The sequence below is a fragment of the Cyprinodon tularosa genome, unplaced genomic scaffold (assembly GCF_016077235.1).
Source record: "Cyprinodon tularosa strain WSP-4 unplaced genomic scaffold, ASM1607723v1 ctg455, whole genome shotgun sequence".
Classification (NCBI taxonomy): Eukaryota; Metazoa; Chordata; class Actinopteri; order Cyprinodontiformes; family Cyprinodontidae; genus Cyprinodon; species Cyprinodon tularosa.
Genome location: NW_024039180.1, coordinates 361,294 through 381,665, shown reverse-complemented (window position 1 = coordinate 381,665; position 20,372 = coordinate 361,294). Strand labels below are relative to the sequence as shown.

The 20,372-nt window shown below is 39.8% G+C and overlaps 1 protein-coding gene across 1 annotated transcript in view; it reads left to right on the top strand.

Annotated features, from left to right (window-relative positions):
* The window catches only part of rims4 (regulating synaptic membrane exocytosis 4), a 63,311-nt gene extending 58,314 nt beyond the window's left edge, over positions 1–4,997 (top strand). Inside the window, exon 6 of the mRNA XM_038300745.1 lies at positions 4,079–4,997. Coding sequence (XP_038156673.1) covers positions 4,079–4,297 — 219 coding nt within the window. The 3' untranslated portion in view covers positions 4,298–4,997. The remainder of the gene's footprint in view (positions 1–4,078) is intronic.
* Positions 4,998–20,372: the final 15,375 nt, after the last annotated feature.

Sequence of the window (20,372 nt, the reverse complement as noted above, 5' to 3'; positions counted from 1 at the left end):
AAACAGTAGTGTATAGGATTTCCTGAAAGCGCGCACCTGCGCGTTCACGAGTCTACGGAAGCCGGCAGACCAAACCAGATGAAAGTGCGCATTCAGCTCGGCAAAGAACTCATGCTCTTCCTCAACACTGAAGTCCTCAGACATTTTTATTTCGTTGTTTCTTTCTTTGCACAGGTAAACAGCACATTTCTTCTTCTACGCTTGCATTATTGGCAGAGCAGACGCTGAATGCGCACTTTCATCTGGTTTGGTCTGCCGGCTTCCGTAGACTCGTGAACGCGCATGTGCGCGCTTTCAGGAAATCCTATACACTACTGTTTATGCTCTAAAAACATTCTAAATGACTTCGTTTCGAGTAAATTATGGATGCTACCCACTCAGGACACTTGGAATACATTGGACGAGCAGTATGGAGGAATATTGACACGTTTTTTTGTGGACTTTTATGGACCTTTCTGCCTCGGGCGCCATAGACCTCCATTATTTGAATGTCAGCAGACAGCAAGAAGCCTCCCAGATCTCCAGATGCATTTGAGATATCAAAAAAGTACTCCAGAGTGTTGTTCAGCATGGGGGTGAGTAGAAAATGAAGGCTAATCATGTTTTGGGTGTACTATTCCTTTAAAGTACTTATGGGTCCTTCCTTACGGCTATAGTATTCTCTATGGTTAGGAGCTTTCGTGTCTATATATATATATATATATATATATATATATATATATATATATATATATATATATATATATATATATATACATATATATATATATATATATATATATGTATATATATATATATATATATATATATATACATATATATATATATATATATATATATATATATATATGTATATATATATATATATATATATATATATATATATGTGTGTGTGTGTGTGTGTGTGTGTCATAACCTGAACCTAGGTTTTGGCAAGACCATTTGTCTCAGGCCTGCAGAGGGCATCAGTGATGTGTTTGTTGGAAAGGCCTGCAGCTCTGCCTCCAGCTGCTCTCCTGCTCCTGTCACTTGGTAATTAGCCGCTAAACGCCTCCCTCTTAATTATCCGCTGTCTGTGCTGCTGTCCTCCAAGTTTCATCACACTCATTCACACTGGATAATGAAAATCTCTGAAATCAGCAGCACTTTTCTATTTGTCATTTCCCAATTTAGCAAAACGCAAAGCTGCTTAAGACACAGAAAATCTATTTCAAAAGCTGCTTTAATTGCCTCTGTGACAGTATCAGTTTTGTCCATCAGTTCTAAACAAACACATTGCATAACAAACAGACATGCTTGTATTTATTAAAATGGTTCAAACACATGTGGCCGTTTGTTTAAGTTTATGTTGCTTTTGCTTAGATTTGTTAATCAAAATTCAGTCCAGGACCAGCAGAGACCATTTTTCACATTTTAACCAAAGCTAATGTTTCACACATCACATATGAGATGTCAAAAATTAAAAACCCTGAGAGATTTTTACTGGCAGTTTAACCCCTCAAACTCTATGGTCTATTTTCTAAATAATTCATAGTCATACTTTATGAGGCATTTCTCAACTTCTTTAATTGCTAATCTTGGTATCAACATACAGGAGGGTCCTGTAGGATGATGCGGATATAGAAAGAATAATTTATACCAGAGCTGAATAAATTTAGTTTAAATGTAAAAAAATATATATCTTTCACCTTAGAAAAACTGAATAAAAAAACTCTGAGTCTTTATATAACGAAGGTAAACAAAACGCTCTTGATCCATATTGTTTGGCAGGTGGTCGATAGGTCCGTTTTTGCTAACCTTTGTTTAACGCTAAATTTGATCAATTTGGCCGATAATCCCAGGGTTCCTGTGTGTGTGTGTGAGTGATGCATCTTTTCCAGAAAGGATCTTTGTGGAGAACCTGGGTAGTCTACATAGGTGGAGCTCATTAGTCTCATAAGAGTTCTGGGCATTAAAGAGCAGCAGAGCCTTCACTCAGGGCTGGTCTTCTTTTTTGTTTTGTTGTTTCCTCGTCTCTTCCTTCGCCAAGCATTTTCCGGCTGTTTTGAGATTTTGTTTGGTTTTCAGAATTTTATTTTTTTCTGAATTCTATGTAATTAAAGATCAGCCGATCAACCTATTTCATTTGTATATTATGTAGAACCATTGATTCAGTTCAGTTCAATTCAGGCTCAGTGTGAGCAGCCATCTGCTCAGACCGACTGGGGTTGAAGGGGACAGAAGCAGACCATTCATTCAAACAGTACCGATGTACAAATAAGTGTGTAGCTTGTGTGTAGAGGGACTCATGAAAATCTGCTACACCGCCAGTGATTAATTTATGAAATACAGATGTGGGTTTATTGTGATCAGTATAAAGTGACCCTGAACTGATTTTGGTGCCTATTAGTTATTTTGTTCAACTTCATGCATCATTTCTAATTTATGGTTAGTTAAGACAAGCATTAGGAGGCCAAAGTTCAGTTAGAATTCAGTTAATCTACTATCTCTTGACGTCGAAATATGTGTGTTTATATATATATATAAAAAATATTTTCTCACCCCTCGTGGGGTGGTATGTCTCAAGCTCTGCGCAGTATCTTAGCTGTTCCTAGGACTGCACTCTTCTGGACAGAGACCTCTGATGTTTTACCTGGAATCTGCTGTAGCCACTCTCCCAGTTTGGGGGTCACAGCCCCCAGTGCTCCAATTACCACTGGCACCACTGCTGCTCTTACTTTCCACATCTTTTCTAGCTCCTCCTTCAGCCCTTGGTATTTCTCAAGCTTCCCGTGTTCTTTCTTCTTGATGTTGCTGTTGCTTGGGATTGCCACATCTATCACTACTGCCTTTTTCTGCTGTTTGTCGATCAACACAATGTATTTATATATATATATATATATATATATATATATATATATATATATATATATATATATATATATATATATATATATATATATTTATATATAGACTTAGGCCCCGTCCACACGAAGCCTGGCCTAAACGCACAAATTTTTCACCAAACCAGCCTCTCATCCACACGAAGTCGGCGTTTCGGGGGTCTGTAAATGATCTTTTTTTTATTCAGCCTTCAGAGTGGGAAGATTTTGAAACGCCGTTTTCGCGTTTCCATCTTTAAGCTCTAACCGCATTTTTTTTTTACACGCATGCGTCATAGCGTCGCCTCTAAACACGCATGCGCGACACAGTATCACAACAACAATGGCGCCGTACTGTGTTGAATGGTTGCTGCTCATGCTACTCACCCTGCTGTCGGGCTTCCAACAGAATCTTCTTCTTCTGGAATATCTCCAGGAAGAACAGAGCAATATCGACCACATAGTTCAGCACCTGAATTTGACTGAACCACGAAAATGGACCCGCAGGGCAACCATGTATAAATATTAGTGCGCATGCCCAACATTTCGTCGCCTATTTTTGCTTTGGCACCACAGCGCCACTTACAGGCCTGGCATACATTTTGCAGTGTTTTCATGCATTCGTGTGGACAATCACATTTATTTTACGTCTCCGTCTTTACGACAAACGTTCTGGAAAATATCAGCGTTTCGTGTTCGTTTTGACTTCGTGTGGACGGGGCCTTAGACTTAGACAAACTTAGACAGATTTATTTTTTGATTTTGTATACACAAGTGTAAAGAAAAAGATATTTGGTTTAGAACAGGATATATATATATATTTATACATATATATCTATCTGTATATATATTTTATATATAGATGTATATATCTATATCAATCCATATCTATATATCTATATCGATCTATATCTATCTTTCTATCTATCTATCTATCTATCTATCTATCTATCTATCTATCTATCTATCTATCTATCTATCTATCTATCTATCTATCTATCTATCTATATATATATATATATATATATATATATATATATATATATATATATATATATATATATATATATATATATATATATATATATATATATATATATGTATAGGAGCCAATCACAACGGAGTATTCTCCCAGACCATGGCCATAACAGCATTTCAATACTTTTAAGTAGTATAACGTCATGCAGCTGTCTTTATCCTCTTGTTTTCTTTTTTAGGTGATTGTTTGGGGAAACTACGGACGAATGGACCGCAAAAGCTTCATGGGCGTAGCCCGAATTCTGTTGGAGGAGCTTGACCTCAGCACAATGGTGATTGGCTGGTACAGGTTGTTCCCTACCTCCTCTATGGTGGATCCTACGATGGCGCCACTCATCCGCCACTCATCTCAGATGTCGCTGGAGAGCACCATCGGACCCTGTTGTGAGCGATCCTAAGTCTCGTGATGAAAACCATTAATTTGGATGTTGTTACTCAGATTCGACTGTTGAACTGAATCTTAAGATATAACATTTTCTTAAATGCCGTAGCTCTGTAAGTGGGTCAGCCACACAGTACTTCCATTGGATCAGGATTTACGCTCAAAAGCACTTTTACGAGTTTGTCCACATGTGGGAATAATCATACCTAAAATAAAAATGACTGTGCCAACCGAGCCGTTAAACCTGCGTCAAATGGAAATTTATGATTGTTTCTGAATCAGATCAGATTGTTTCCTGGGACTCATGGGAGCCACATTTCTTTTGTTGTTGTAACCGACCATCCCTCACAGTCACAGGGAAGTTTCACTCTCTTCAGATCTCTGATGGAAAAAAAACCTTAATGAGGACACTTCAAAGCAGAGCGATGTTGCCGACATTGATCGCATCCTATTGGGATGCTCCAGGCTCCGGTCGGCTTCATCTTCCCGCCTCCTTTGCAGCCTACATTCCACTTTCATTCCCAGGACTCCTTGTTGTCTTTCCATATCCTCATTAGCGACTGAGGAAAATCTGTCCATTCACCCAATGGAAGTCAGGATCGGTCCACAACATTGTTTAACCAACCAGTTCCTGTCAATAGCTGTGTATGCAACAGGACAAAAAAAAGGTCTTAGTTATGTGTTGCAACATACTAAAAACACTGGGTTCAGCCATGCAGCATTTTATTTTTCTTTCTGTGTACTGCTGATCAGTCGATTATTGTTCCACTCCTTAGCTGTCAGTTTAATACATGGATTAAAGCTGTTGTATGTTTTGAAAGGATCCAGATCTGAATCTAAAGCTGCTGCTGGCTGTGAACATGGTTCTATCAGAGCATTTAGCTGCAACTTCAGATTTCACTGCTTTATCTGTGGACCTGTTTGATAGGGCTTAATCGTTCAAATCCCCAAAAACGGTTTGAAATCTACTGATGTTGTCCTGAATTTTAAGCCACATGTTATCTGAAGTGCTTTTCAGTCTGTTAGGTTGATGTGTTTGAAATTAAGAGAAATATCAATCCTTGCTGGTAACAAATAGAGGCTTCGTTGTATTTCGCTCTTTTACAAACAGATTTGGTTTGGATTTATTTGGGTTTCAATGCCTATGCAGTCAAAGATAATTGCAGCAAAGAAAGATTCCCAGATTTGATTAAAATCAACGCTCTGTAATGACAGCCGTCATCCAGAATCTTTCCTCGTACAGAAACTGAACATGATAGGAACGATAAGAACACTGAATTAGATTTTAAGCATGAAATGTATTCTGTCAGAGTATGATTTAAATTTAAAGTAGCTCGTGTTAAATGCATGATATTAGCACATTTAAATCTTGTTGAGGCCTTAAAGGGAAGAAATTAACCCAGTGTAAAACGGGCAGATAGAGAGTTTGGGTTTAAGTTGATTTAGGTTGTTCATTTTCATATTTTGTTGTGTAGGGCACACTGAATGTAGAGGTCAGTGTTATGGAGAGACATTGCTAAGACCCCCCCCCCCAGTCAAAAGCTGAAGACAAGACCCATGCCCCCAGCTTCAGAACGCCCTTCAGCAGGATTGTAAACATTCCTCTCGATATTTGGTGAATAACAGTTTCTGTTGTGCCAAATTCTACCAGCATGTGTCTTCTTCGTCTTCCTCAGTTACCTTTGGGCACGGGCCATCATGAGTGGACAGCAGAAATATCCCCCATCATCTAACAGCAGGGTTCAGGCTGTGCAGAGCAGCGACCCTTTCATTTGAAATTAAAGCCTTGATCCAGTGAAAGCCAAGCCACCTGGTGATTAGCCATGCTTGAACTGAAAACCAGAGGGAGGAAAAGGAGAGCGAGAAAGAGAGCATGAAATGTTCTTTGCGGCATCAAACAAAGGATGTGTCTGGAATGACGTCAGGTGTTACAGACTTCGACAGAGGACGGAGAAAAAGGATGAACCTAAAGGGAGCATAAGGTGCAAGCTGTAGAGATATGTTATTAAACAGCAAATATCATATATTTAGGCACTTTAAGATCTGTAATGTTTTTTTATGTAGATATAATCACTGTTTGCGTCTTTTGGCATGAGCCAAAGTAAAGCTGTCTTGACTTTGTTCATAAATGTTGAAACACAAAGATGGAGGTTGGCGATTGAAACCCTCAGCAGTTTGTCTGGTTTTCTTCTCTGTGGCTGATGTTAGCTGGTAGCATCTGCATGATAAGGTTAGAAAAGCTGATGACATTTCAGAGCTATAAGCTGCCCAGGGGGGGATCGGAAGAGGAACCTAAAAGAAGAACCCTTTTGATTTGAGGAACATTTTTATGTAGCATCTTTATTTAGTTTCTCACTTCAGATGTTTAGGTTTCATCTGATTTTTGTTGATATAAAACAAAAGGAACAGAAGGCCATACATATAGACTTTAACTGTTATCATTTAATCATCACAAAATCACTAGCTGAATACCTCTAATACAAATTAGTTTTATTATACCTTGCAAAAGCGGCCTCTTTTTTGCCAGTAGCCATGTTTCAGAGATATAAGGGCGGTTTCAAGGCAGGTTTGTTGCATTTTTAAACAATAAAACATCCAGCTTTTGGGGTATTCACAGATAATACAAACAAATCAAACTAATGATATTAATTTCCAATTAATCAGTTTTATATATTTTAATGAACCATGTAAAGTTCTCCACTAGCTTATAAATGTATGGACTGCCTAAACATATTCAAAACAAAGCACACTGTGTACCAAAGCAAATTCTAGCTAACTGGTTTTGATGAGATTTAATAAGATATTTAACAGTGTTACAATTGATGTGACGCCGACAGTAAGATAACTCCACTCACATGCTTGTGGGAATGAATAAATATACTGTAAACATCTTTACAGGGAGAGTGTTGGCCTAGTGGGTTAGAGCAGTGTGCTTGTGACCTGAGAAAGTACCCGGTTCTGTCCCCACAGCCTGCATTTTGGGTTCCTGAACAAAAATCTTAACCCTGGGTGCCACACAATGGCTGCCCACTGCTCCCCAAGGGGACGGGTCAATATACAGAGAACGAATTTCCCCATTGTGAGACAATAAAGGGATTTTTATTTACATTTTACAGGAAATAACTTCCATATGACCCAGGGAATATGTTTGTCGTTTTGTGTGATTTATTGTTATTAAAGGAATAGTACACCCAAAACATGATTAGCCTTCATTTTCTACTCACCCCCATGCTGAACAACACTCTGGAGTACTTTTTTGATATCTCAAATGCATCTGGAGATCTGGGAGGCTTCTTGCTGTCTTATGACATTCAAATAATGGAGGTCTATGGTGCCCGAGGCAGAAAGATCCATAAAAGTCCACAAAAAACGTGTCAATATTCCTCCATACTGCTCGTCCAATGTATTCCAAGTGTCCTGAGTGGGTAGTTGGTAGGATTTTCTTAACATCCACTAAAATTCCTTTGTAGCAGGTCAACAGGTTGTGTATGGAAATGTTTCTGTGCTTTGAAGGAAACAAAATGTATGTTGGGGTTTCCCAGACTGAACTGAAGCCACTGTTTGTTAGAAATAATTGTGTACATTTGTTTGTCAAAGGCTCAATTATCTGCTACTTTAGGTTCATTTAAGAGGTTTTGTCACTTTAATGTTTATTGAATAAGCTACTGAAATGTAAATGTTAACACGGTTCTTACCAAAACTTGTTTGTTTCTGGTTTCCCTTTGATTCTGTCTGCAACTTGAATGTTAAAATATGTACTTTATTCATTGTAATGTAAGTAGAGGCCTTAAAACTTCACCTTTTGTCAGGGCTAAGGACAAGGAATTGTCATGTAATTGTATCCAAAAACAGAGGTTTTACCGTTTCAACCCAACGTATGGAAATTATGATGGAATAAGACCAATGACTCATTATTATTGGTCTGGGCACGAAAACATTGTAAATCTACATTTATTTTAATAATTCAAGTATGAAAACTGGAAAGATCTATGAAGAACACCACTGTCCTGTTGATGAGGTTTTTGTCTGGTTGCAATTTTACAAAAATACGTTTGAACTTCCAGTTGATAAATATACACTATTTCAGATCAGTTAAGTATTTCAGTTAAATGCATAAACTTTGATCAAACTAGCCTCAGCCTTTCCTGCCTAGATCACATTAAAACTTTATGAGATACATTTTCATTTCAACAGGCATAAAATCCAGATTATTACAACCATCATGTTCATTAGTTAGAACAAAGCTCTCTAGAGAATTTCAACAAATTTCTGAGCAGCAGAAGGAAAAGCAGAAATATTTACATTCAGTGACTGTAATGTTCTAACCTGACAACAGCCAGATGCATGTCTCGCTCCGCCCAGCTCCACTCACATACATCTGGGAACCCGCTCATTGAAAGTGATTTCCCCAACCGAATTTATGGTCTGGCCAATCAGGACGCAGGGCGGGTGTGTCCTGGAGTGGAGAAGCGACCGTGAGATTCCAACAACAATGGCGGCTCGCATCGAGGAAGCAAGCGTTAGCACTGATGCTGCTATTTCTTCTGTGTTGTCCAATCTATCTGATATTGTTTCATTAAAAGAACATCAGAGAACGGCTTTGAAGGCTTTTGTTGGTGGAAACGATGTTTTCGCCCTTCTCCCGACCGGATTTGGCAAGAGCTTGATCTACCCAATGGCTCCCCCTCTCACAGCGTCACGGGTTAGCTTCGGTGTGAGTGGTTGAAATAGCTCGTCAATAAAGATGACAGACAAGTGGCTTATCCAATCATATGCAAGGAGTTTTGATAAGGCCCAGCCTTCAGTAAAGGCAATTCCTTTGGCGGGTTCCCAGATGTATATGAGTGGAGCTAGGCGGAGTGAGACATGCATCTGGCTGTTGTCAGGTTAGTAATGTTCAGTTCTTAATCAACTAGTTTAACTCCTCTCAGCCAGTAGGTGGTGCACTTGAGCTCAATCACTGTTCCAAACTTTTGGCTGTACTGTTTGCCAGCTGGTTGTCTGGTCAGCAAAAAGTTAGCATTGGCATTTTGCTATCCCATTAGTCACTACCTGAACCATACCGGAAGCACGATCCGTACCATCGGTTCAGCAGCTCATGTACAAGCACATATTCATCCAGGTCGCAATAGGAAATGTAATAGGCTCTATGCACAACTCCACTACTTCCTGAATTTAAAGCAGCTCCTTTGTTTCCTGTCTTTCATGATTGGATTCACTGATTAATCCAGGTGTGTATGACCTAAGTAACTGGCCAGACACACCTGGATTAATCAGTTCGTCCAGTAATGAAAGACAGGAAACAAAGGAGCTGCTTTAAATTCAGGAAGTAGTGGAGCTGTGCATAGAGCCCATTATGCTACTAAAAGTACTTATTTCTTTCCTTAAATCACTAAGAAATGCTAATACAAATCTTTAAAACATCTCCGTTAAACAGCTTGTCTGACGTCATCATCGGACATGCTGAGAGAAGTTTGGCAAAATATGATTGAACCATGTTTATCTGCATTTTAGTTAGTTTTTTCTTTAGATTAGGCACTATATACCATAAGGTTTACACAAAAGGAAAAAATAAAACTCAAAAAGACTAGATTTCTGTTTAAATCCTAAGCCGAAAAAGTTAGCTACTGGAAGTAGCATAGGATCCTATTTCCGACACAGACGAGTAATAAAACAGAAAGGATTTAAATGCATTTATTTTATCAGGAAATACATTATCAACCTTTAACACTTTACAGTTTAGTATACTTAGAATTTTAAAGGAGGGAAAAATGTAATGATATAATGCAATGAAAAAATGTAACTGATGGTAAAGTCTTTTTAAAAATTTAAATCCAGGGTGGATGTATGTCTGGTTGCGCAAATGACATGATGTTCGGATCGTGCCACCGGTCGGCAAATGGTTAGCCTTACCATTTGGCTATCCCATGATCCCATCAGAGGCTCCACAGGCTAAGTGCTTCCGTTGGGACTTTCAGCTTCTCCTCGTTCTTGTCACTCTCAATACAGAAGACGTTCACTTTGACAAGCTTCTTGTAGCGACAGATTTAGACTCTAGAGAGAAGACAACCGCCCATGCATTAACTGGTCGAGCAAACTTTGATTTCAGCTGCTCTCTTGGCGATGCTAAACATATATCTTACTTGCCAGGAAAGACATTATATAAAATTCATCTCAAGGCACTCTACAGTTCACCAGGTCATACAGTCAAACTGATTCAAAGTTTTCTATTCAAGGAAAACCAGTTGATTGCATCGACTCATTGACTTGAAGGCAAACCCTCACACTAAGCATGCTTGTAGTGACAGTGGAGAAGAAAAACTCCCTTTGAACAGGAAGAAACCTCCAGCAGAACCAGGCTCAGAGTGAGCGGCCATCTGCCGAGGCTGACTGGGGTTCAAGGAGACAGAAGCAGAGCAACAAGCACCAACCTCTGCTGCTTGTGAGTCTTTTTGTTTCCTGTTGTCCAATTGGCTTCTTTGTTTTTTTGTAGCTTAAATTGTAGAAATATTATGCAGAGCAGAAGCCATTTTCTGCTCCATCATGGAGCCACTAGGATATGATAAAGCCTGAGCTGTGCCTCAGTGACTTCACCCAACCAGTCCTATTGGGTTGGATGCTGATTTTGGCAAAGTAATCAGAAGTAATTTTCAGATGCGTCCAACGTTTTCAAACAGTAATTTATATTAGTGCTGTCAATCGATTAAATTTTTTTAATCGCGATTAATCGCATCAATGCCTAAGTTAACTCACGATTAATCGCATTTTGATCACACATTTTTTTTCTGATTGAAAATCATTTAAATACTCTCGATGACATACAAAAAATACATACAGGCTAGGTTTGTGCCAATGTTCTTTTTTTAAAATGAAAACAGGTCACAGACACTGATTTATGCCATAGAAACATATGGCAAGAAGATGGGGAGGCATGTAGCAAAAAATAACAAATATGTAGCCAAAAAAAAAAGGCCCTGAAAACAGGCTGATGTAAAAGACAGTCTTTACAGTTAATACAGTCTTTTGAACAAAGACAAGCATTTTACCCTACTGCTATAAAATGTAGTACAGTTAACATTAGATGTTAATTAACCAAGATAATAATGAACAATTTTCAATCAATACATCAAAATCAATAGACCGACATCACTAGATGGAGGTAGTCTATGCTCTAGAAAGTTACTTTTCAGCCTCTTAACAAAAATGAGAACACACACACACACATACACATGCGACACCGACCTGTGGCGTACACAGACAGCAAGAGTGCCGTAGCAGATTCCATTTCACCTCAGTAATCTGTTTTCTCAGCGTATTTCAGGTTGCTACTAGTTACCAGACACTCAACTTGTTTGTTGGTGGTGGGGCTTAAAGAAAAGGCACTAGCGTCACCCAGTGTGAGCGTCTTTTTTCCTTGAGGAGCTCCGCTCTTGAAGCCTATGGAAAATGCATACACTGGGGGAAAATAGCCCCGCCTTCCCGCAGGCTGCAGCGGGATGTACTTGGAAAATTGTACCATAAAACCACATAGCGTTAATCTCACGTTAAAAAAATTATCGCCATTAAAATGGCCTCGCGTTAGCGTGATAATAACGCGATAATTTTGACAGCACTAATTTATATGCAATATATATTTGCATTAGAACTAATTCTTTTTTTTATTTGCACCACTCAACATTCTGTGGGTGTGTTATTTAAAAAAAAAGTTATTTATCCATCCACTGTCACGCTTATCCCTGCTAGGGTCACGAGGGATGCTGGTGCCTATCTCCAGCTGTGTTCTGCTGGACAGGTCAGAGACAAACAACCATTCACACACACACCTAAGGAGAATTTACAGAAGCCAATTAACCTAACAGTCATTTTTGGACCCAAAGAGAATTAACGCATGCTCAGGGAGAACATGCAAAAAGACCCTGGGTTTGGAATTCAACCCAGAGCTTTCTTGCTGTAAGGCAGCAGTGCTACCCACTGTTCCACTGAGCAGCCCCATATCTGTTATTGTTCGGATGAAAACACCTTTAAGTAGACAATAATATAGTTTATTTTAGCAATGATAAAGAAGTAGGTATAGTTTCTGGTTAAAACGCTAATTACAGTAGCAGCCGTTCAAAATGACCCTTCCCAGTTTAAAGGCAGCAAACTTCCAGCCACTGGAGTGACCCCCTCCTTCTCCTGGGCGTACATATTTTTTTACTCTCACTCCACTCTTTTACTGAATTACAGGGTCTGACCAGGAGAAGATGCTTCTCTTTAGATCTTAATGTCCACAAATCATGACAGAAAGAATATTTATTTAAAAAAGGAAAGGACCAGCCAAGGGCCAGTCAAAGAAAGAGGGGGTATTTCGAATGGCTACTACTGTAGATGTTGATGTAAAATGTTGAATGACGAGCACTAGTTTACCAAGACAATATGAGAAAAACATAAAAAGTGATATATATCGTCTCAATTCAGTATTTATTCCTGGTAACTGAAACACTCAGATGTCTTCAGCTGAGTTTCAGATGGACATCTTCAGGACACTCTGGAAATGAGACGTTTGTTTTGCAGAAAATGCATCTAAAAGGTGTCTGGCTTTAAAGTCCACTGAAAAAGCAACAGGAAGGTTTTTATTTTTCCAGAGTGAAGGAGTGGGAGGATAAAAGGGTCGATGCGACACCTCAGTGGCTGTTATGAAACATCCCAGTAGCATAAGATTCGCTCTCCTCTGCTGTAGTGCAGACACAGCGGTTATTAAACTGCACCGCTCTCCTTCCAAGATACCCACTGTCTTCTCTAAGCAATACTCATAAAAATGTTCCCCCACATGCCATCTGGATGATCCTCCCATCTGATGCGTTCCACATTAGCCTGAGCCAAAACATTTCAGGCTGTCTGACACTGGTGAGAATCAAAGTCCAATAATCTTTCATCTCATAGTTTATAGCTTCGCCATCATCTCTGTGATTCAGAGCCCAGAATCATTCAAACATCCTCTACGATACAAAGCCATATTATTTCTATTCACAGCCTTAAATTCTCATCAGAATGATTTCCATTTCTGAATATGTTTTGTTTATGCTGCAGATATAAACTACTGGCAGGAGATGTTTTGGTTTGGAAGGTGTTGCTGTTAAGAACACGTGTATGAATCTGTTTTCCTCCGTCTTTACCCAGGGATAGTCTGTGTTTCTGCTTCCAACTGTCTGTAGATCCTGTTAACTGCTGAAAAGGACATTCATCCTTTTACATTTAAGCAAAATAAGGTTTCCTTGTTAAACCCTGTTTTATTCACTGGATCAGCATCACCAAATGTTTGCATCACAGCGTTTTTAGCTGAGCTCTGAGCAGCGGCAGCATGTTTGCATTGCTTTTATTTATTGCTCCTGTTTCGGACCCTTGAAGACTTATTTTCTGTCAGGGGTGTTAAACAATGTTTCAACTTTCTTTTGGGTCACCGAGGTTTAGATTTTGTCTATATTTGCAGGTTATTTGACAAATTGTTCCGTTGTTGAGTAAATGCACAATTTGGTGTACTGTTATTCTATTTCAGCTGTCAATAAAATAGTTTCACTCCACGACTTTTTGCTGTATTTGCTGTTAAATGTAGATGAGGTCAAAATGCAAAAGGGAGCATGTTTTCTCTTTAGGTAAAGTGTCTCTATTTCTCTGTCGTCACGCACACTCAGAGCAGCAGCGTGACAGGAAGCCATGTTGCTTTAGAGGCTGAGCTGAATGAACACTTGCAGACGGACAAACTGACTGTATGTTCAGGAGCAGGCGTGAACTGCGCACATAAAACACAGAAAGATGAATCCACAAAGTGAAATTGGACAAAACAGCAGCCAGCCCTCTAATGGAGCAAAGGTAATATTGAGATATCAGTCATTTCCTCCTCAGAGAATTGGAGATGCTTTAACTAGGATGCTCCTCTGCCTCAGTCTATCATCTTCTACTTCATCAGTGTTTCATTTCCTTGTAGCCTGCTGTGCTTTGTTTAAAAAAATAAACATTTATCCAACATAAGGGAAGAGGGAATCAGAATTAATTATTTTACAAGTAAATGGATAAAAACACATTTAATGATGATACTTTTTTTTTTTTTATATATCTAAACATATTATTTTAACTCAAAACTCGAAAGTTCAGGACAACTTCTGCGTCATCCTGCTTCATCATCTAAATTCCAGCATCGATTTTAGTTTTCTCATTTTCTAATTTTGTTTTTCTTTGAACAGGGTGTTCCAAAAAAAATAAGAAGAAACAATCCACTGGAATTTGTGTCTAATTTTGAAGACATTTCGCTTCCCATCCAGGAAGCTTTTTCAATGCAAATAGGCAGAAAGAGCATTGAGTTCAAGGTTTTATACAGTAGCCCAACAAAATCTTGTTTTTCTTTAGAAAACATGCAAATTCAAACAGACAAACAGGTCCACCCCTTTGGAATGGGGGTCGTTTGGCTTCTTTTGTTAGCCTGCAATGCCCCATACCAATCTAAAGCCGGGCACACACTGTGTGATCTTTTATTTGTTGCACGCAGCTACTGCTCACACTGTACGACTAAACCGCAGGGTTTAATCGTGAGGTGTGAGTTCAAAGCTCACAATTTATGTTCTGCCCGACGCTCTGATGGGATCTACCTGCTCACACTGTATGACTAAAAACCACGTCGGACTTAGCTCCGCATTGAGATAGAGCTGCTCTGACTCGTCTATCTGGAAGCCAAGCAAACTTTTTCGGGATGACTATGACCTGGATGACTGAGATGGAGGACAGGAAGTACAGTAGCTATGGATCTACCGTGTTAAAAATGTCTGTTTGGTGCCGATTACTCCTGCTCCAGTTCTTCTAACAGAGAAAAGTTATCAAGTGTCAGACTTCTGTTTGTTGCAGTGAAAAAGGTAAAAAACCTCATAGATCAACTTGTAAGAATGGGATTTTACTTTTGCCAAGATCTGCAGGGGCTGAGACTTAAAACTGGAGAGCAGTTTTTAGTCCCGTAAGCCTGACTCCTTGGTGGAGACCAGTTTAAAGTTCTGCAGAATTCCTGGTACCATGTCTCATCTCTGTCCCTCAACCACTGAGCCTGCCTGTCATCATCTGTGCGTGTCTGCCTGGGCTCGCTGCTGGAGTCATGGAACTCTGTGTCAGGTTTATTCAATGATGATTATAAAGTTGATGTATGTGCATATGGAACATTGGAGAAATTAGATGCTTCACTCTGTTTACTGCAAACTGTCATGCAACGGTGGCAGAAAATTGCTGATGTTTGTGCAAGGCTAATCACAGTTATCAGGAGACCACTCTATTCTGTGATTCAATCAGAGGAGCATTTTGTCCTATGACCTGATCAATTGCCTTGTCAGAAGAAGACTCTATTTTGTAACCCACCCCATCTGTTATGATCTGCTAATAAAAAGGCTTTGCAGAAGAAGTCGGTCAGAGAGTAGATGTAGCTGAACGTAGCTCTCTCCTTCTGCAGAAGCCATTAAAAAATCCCTCTTCTGTGTGGATTCAGTTTCTCTTTTATGAACCTAAATTTTTTAACGTAACACTCTGAACCTGTCTTCACTCTCTGTGGATTCCTGGAACCCTGGATCATTCTGCACCTGTGTGGATCGGAACCCCTGACCGGGCTTCGGACTCCTGGATTCCAGACCTGTTCCTGCATGATCTGAATCCTTGACCTGGATCGGATTCCTACCTGCTCACTTAGCTTGCCACATCGGGGACCCTCTGGGAGGCTCTATGCTGCAAATCATTTGGCCGTTCTTTGGCTGGATCCTGCCTCCCTCTGAGTGGATGGACTGTTCTGTTATACGAGGTAAGTGACTCACACGGATAATCATCTCCCGTCAAATCACTTACCTATGTTTTTCCCTTCAGATTGTCAGTGAATGGGTGGTGCCCCACATCCCCCCTGCAGCCGCTGCGTTTCACAGATCCACAGCTCCACGCTTCTGTTCTGTTTTATGTTAATAACAGTTTTGAACAATCCTACTGACTGTCTCGCTTTGAATACTGGGTCCATCCGTCCCGTTCATGACACTATAAGCTTTATCATACAGGAAAGTGTTAAGCATAACCTTAAAAGTAGACAGGGTGTCTGCCTCACGGACTAAAACTGGTAGTTGCTTCCACAGGAGAGGAGCCTGATAACTAAAAGATCTGCCTCCCATTCTACTTTTAGAAATTCTAGGAACCACTAGTAAACCTGCAGATTGAGAGCGAAGTGCTCTGTTAGGAACATAAGGAACAATCAGATCTCTGATATCAGATGGAGCTTGGTTATTTAGGGATTTACATATGAGAAGGACGATTTTACACCCAAACACAAAACATCATTTAGACGTTAGTTTTTAGGCTAAATCGGGTCAGTTCATCATACTCTTGATTTAGTCCATAAATAGTTTTTAAAAATTGGGCTGTGTTTGTTTGACCTGATCACTTTAGCCCAATAATAAATTGGGTTTTCAACGTCTTTTCAACGATCTGACATTTACGGCTTCTCACCTTTCAACCAAATGTAGATGTCATTGGGACATAAATCATGTCTTTTCAATGTCATTTCATCCAATTTTTGCTGGGTGGGTAAATTCTATTCTAGATTTATCAGGAAGCCACTAAAGAGAAGCTTATAGGAGAGATATGAGCTCTGTTTTTAATTTTCATCAGAACTCTGGCTGCAGCATTTTAGATCAGCTGAAGGCTTTTAACTACAGTTTGTGGACTTCCTGATAGTAAAGAATTACAATAGTCCAGCCTTGAAGTAACAAATGCATGGACTAGTTTCTCAGCATCACCCCTGGACAGGAGATTTCTAGTTTTTGCAATATTCTGCAGATAAATGAAGGAAATTCTGCAAACCTCTTTGATATGTTATTTAAATGACAGGTCCTGATCAAAAATAACACCAAGATTTTTACTCTATTATCTGAGATCATTTTAATCCCATCCAGATGAAGTTATTTTTTCAAATACTCTGGACCAAAGACAGTAACTTTGTAAATAAATAATATGAACCAAAAAATATTGGCAAGTTATGATGTTTTATGTACATTTTGTAGATTTTTTTTTAGGGTCTGCATTGTATTTAAAGCTATATTGTTGATATTTTATAGGAATCTGTAACCAGAAATAATTTCATAAATAACGAAGAGTTACCAACAAAATGCTTGATGTCACGGAGGATGCAGTTTGCTGCTAACATCGGGGCTCATTGATCTGTTCCTTGACAGCATTTAGACATTTTTTTAATATCTACAATATTCTTCTCCACACAAATAGACCACATTTGGGTATCTAGGTTATTAGTGCAATAGCTAAGCTGTGTGTATATGGCACTGATATATTTTTATTTTCAGTACCGATGACAGTTTTCTTCTGCTGTATCTGCAGTGCTTCACGTGGCTGTACAGCTAAGCATCCACCTGATGCAAAACATGAACTCATGAGGTATAAAAAGGAGGAGATGACCTTGTTCGGGGCTCAATCTTTGCCGGACGCTCGCCGACGTTTTTTGAGCCCACAGCTGTGCGAACTCCAAGCAATTTCTCTGTCCTGTAACGACCTGGCCTGGAAAAAATGCTGTTACTTTTTTACTCCTGTTTTATAGTCCTTTTTTATATGGTTTTACCCAGTTTGACTTAAGAGTAGTAAATAACTTGCTCCCAGGAAAAGAACCGGTAGTTCCGAGGCGCAGCCGCTATCAGGGGGACCTAACTTCCATATTTAACAACATATACCAACTTATTTAAACCTAGCGAGACTCACACAGAGAAACGCAGCAATTAGAAAAGTTTTATTCGATTTATTTATGTAGGTAACACAGTCAGATTCTTCCAAACATTTTTATTTAAGCATAACCATGGCGAGGACTCGTTGACTCCAAAGCCATCCCTCACAGTGAGCATGCTTTTAGCGACAGTTTGAGATTTTTCCCTTTGAACAGGAAGAAACCTCCAACAGAACCAGAACCAGCCTCAGTATGATCAGCCATCTGCTGGGGCCGACTTATTAAAATACACTCACCGGCCACTTTATTAGGTACCCCATGCTAGTAACGGGTTGGACCCCCTTTGGCCTTCAGAACTGCCTCAACTCTTGGTGGCATAGATTCAACAAGGTGCTGGAAGCATTCCTCAGGGAGTTTGGTCCATATTGACATGATGGCATCACACAGTTGCCGCAGATTTGTCGGCTGCACATCCATGATGCGAATCTCCCGTTCCACCACATCCCAAAGATGCTCTATTGGATTGAGATCTGGTGACTGTGGAGGCCATTTGAGTACAGTGAACTCATTGTCATGTTCAAGAAACCAGTCTGAGATGATTCCAGCTTTATGACATGGCACATTATCCTGCTGAAAGTAGCCATCAGAAGTTGGGTACATTGTGGTCATAAAGGGATGGACATAGTTGCAACAATGCTCAATTGGTACCAAGGGGCCCAAAGAGTGCCAAGAAAATTTTCCCCACACCATGACACCACCACCACCAGCCTGAACCATTGATACAAGGCAGGATGGATCCATGCTTTCATGTTGTAGACACCAAATTCTGACCCTACCATCCGAATGTCGCAGCAGAAATCGAGACTCCTCAGACCAGGCAACGTTTTTCCAATCTTCTATTGTCCAATTTCGATGAGCTTGTGCAAAATGTAGCCTCAGTTTCCTGTTCTTAGCTGAAAGGAGTGGCACCCGGTGTGGTCTTCTGCTGCTGTAGCCCATCTGCCTCAAAGTTCGACATACTGTGCGTTCAGAGATGCTCTTCTGCCCACCTTGGTTGTAACGGGTGGTTATTTGAGTCACTGTTGCCCTTCTATCAGCTCGAACCAGTCTGGCCGTTCTCCTCTGACCTCTGGCATCAACAAGGCATTTCCGCCCACAGAACTGCCGCTCACTGGATGTTTTTTCTTTTTCGGACCATTCTCTGTAAACCCTAGAGATGGTTGTGCGTGAAAATCCCAGTAGATCAGCAGTTTCTGAAATACTCAGACCAGCCCTTCTGGCACCAACAATCATGCCACGTTCAAAGTCACTCAAATCACCTTTCTTCCCCATACTGATGCTCGGTTTGAACTGCAGGAGATTGTCTTGACCATGTCTACATGCCTAAATGCACTGAGTTGCCGCCATGTGATTGGCTGCTTAGAAATTAAGTGTTAACGAGCAGTTGGACAGGTGTACCTAATACAGTGGCCGGTGAGTGTACGTTCTGTGGCGCTCAGGCATCGGCAGAAGACTTTGATGCCGTGAGTCAACATTAGGTGTGATGGATAAGAGTAGTCTTCCCCCAGCCCCCGGATACTGGTGGGGGAATAAGTCAGAGGCTGAGTGGGACTGAGAATAGCCTGAGAAAGTGGGAGGAGATGTGCTGGGGGTGGGGGAAAGTTCACTTGCGTGCGGGAGAGTGAAGCTGGGCTAAATGAAGGGGATCTAGAAAGATGATTGGCTTCGGAGAAGGTGCGGCCCCCCGAGTTAATTGGCTGGTGCTCAACAAGGGACATTGCAAGTAATTCAGGTGACGCTGATAAGAGTCTTCCAGATTGATTTACAAATAATATAACATCATCTCCCTAACATTGATAATGTGAAACAAACATTTCTTCTTGTCTCATTATTAAACAAAAAAAAAAATAGCAGCAAATACTTGAATAAGAAAAGACAACCCAAAAATAAATGTGAGGCCAATCATTTCCAGAAAGTGTTTATTATCACATCACCTACGTTATCACTCTGATCTAAGCAAAGACATCTAAAAATGCGACTTCTACCTGTCACAACAATTAAGACATTTTTATAAACATTTTCCTTCTGTAAGAAGATTTTCAGGCTTTCACTTTGAAAGAAGAAAATTGTTCACACATTTAAGCAGTTCTGTTTTTCTTTACCTCTATTTCAAATCATTCTGAGAAAAGATGAACTAGATCTAAAAATCTAGTAAATATTTCTAGAAAACAACCATTTCACATCAGGATTGTTAAATATTTATGTTGCAGTTATGATGCATGCATGGACGCTTTTTTCAGAAAGCTCTGCTAAGTTCACACTGTGCCTTTTGTCACAAGGAAAGACCAAAACTTTTAAAGTAATACATGAATAT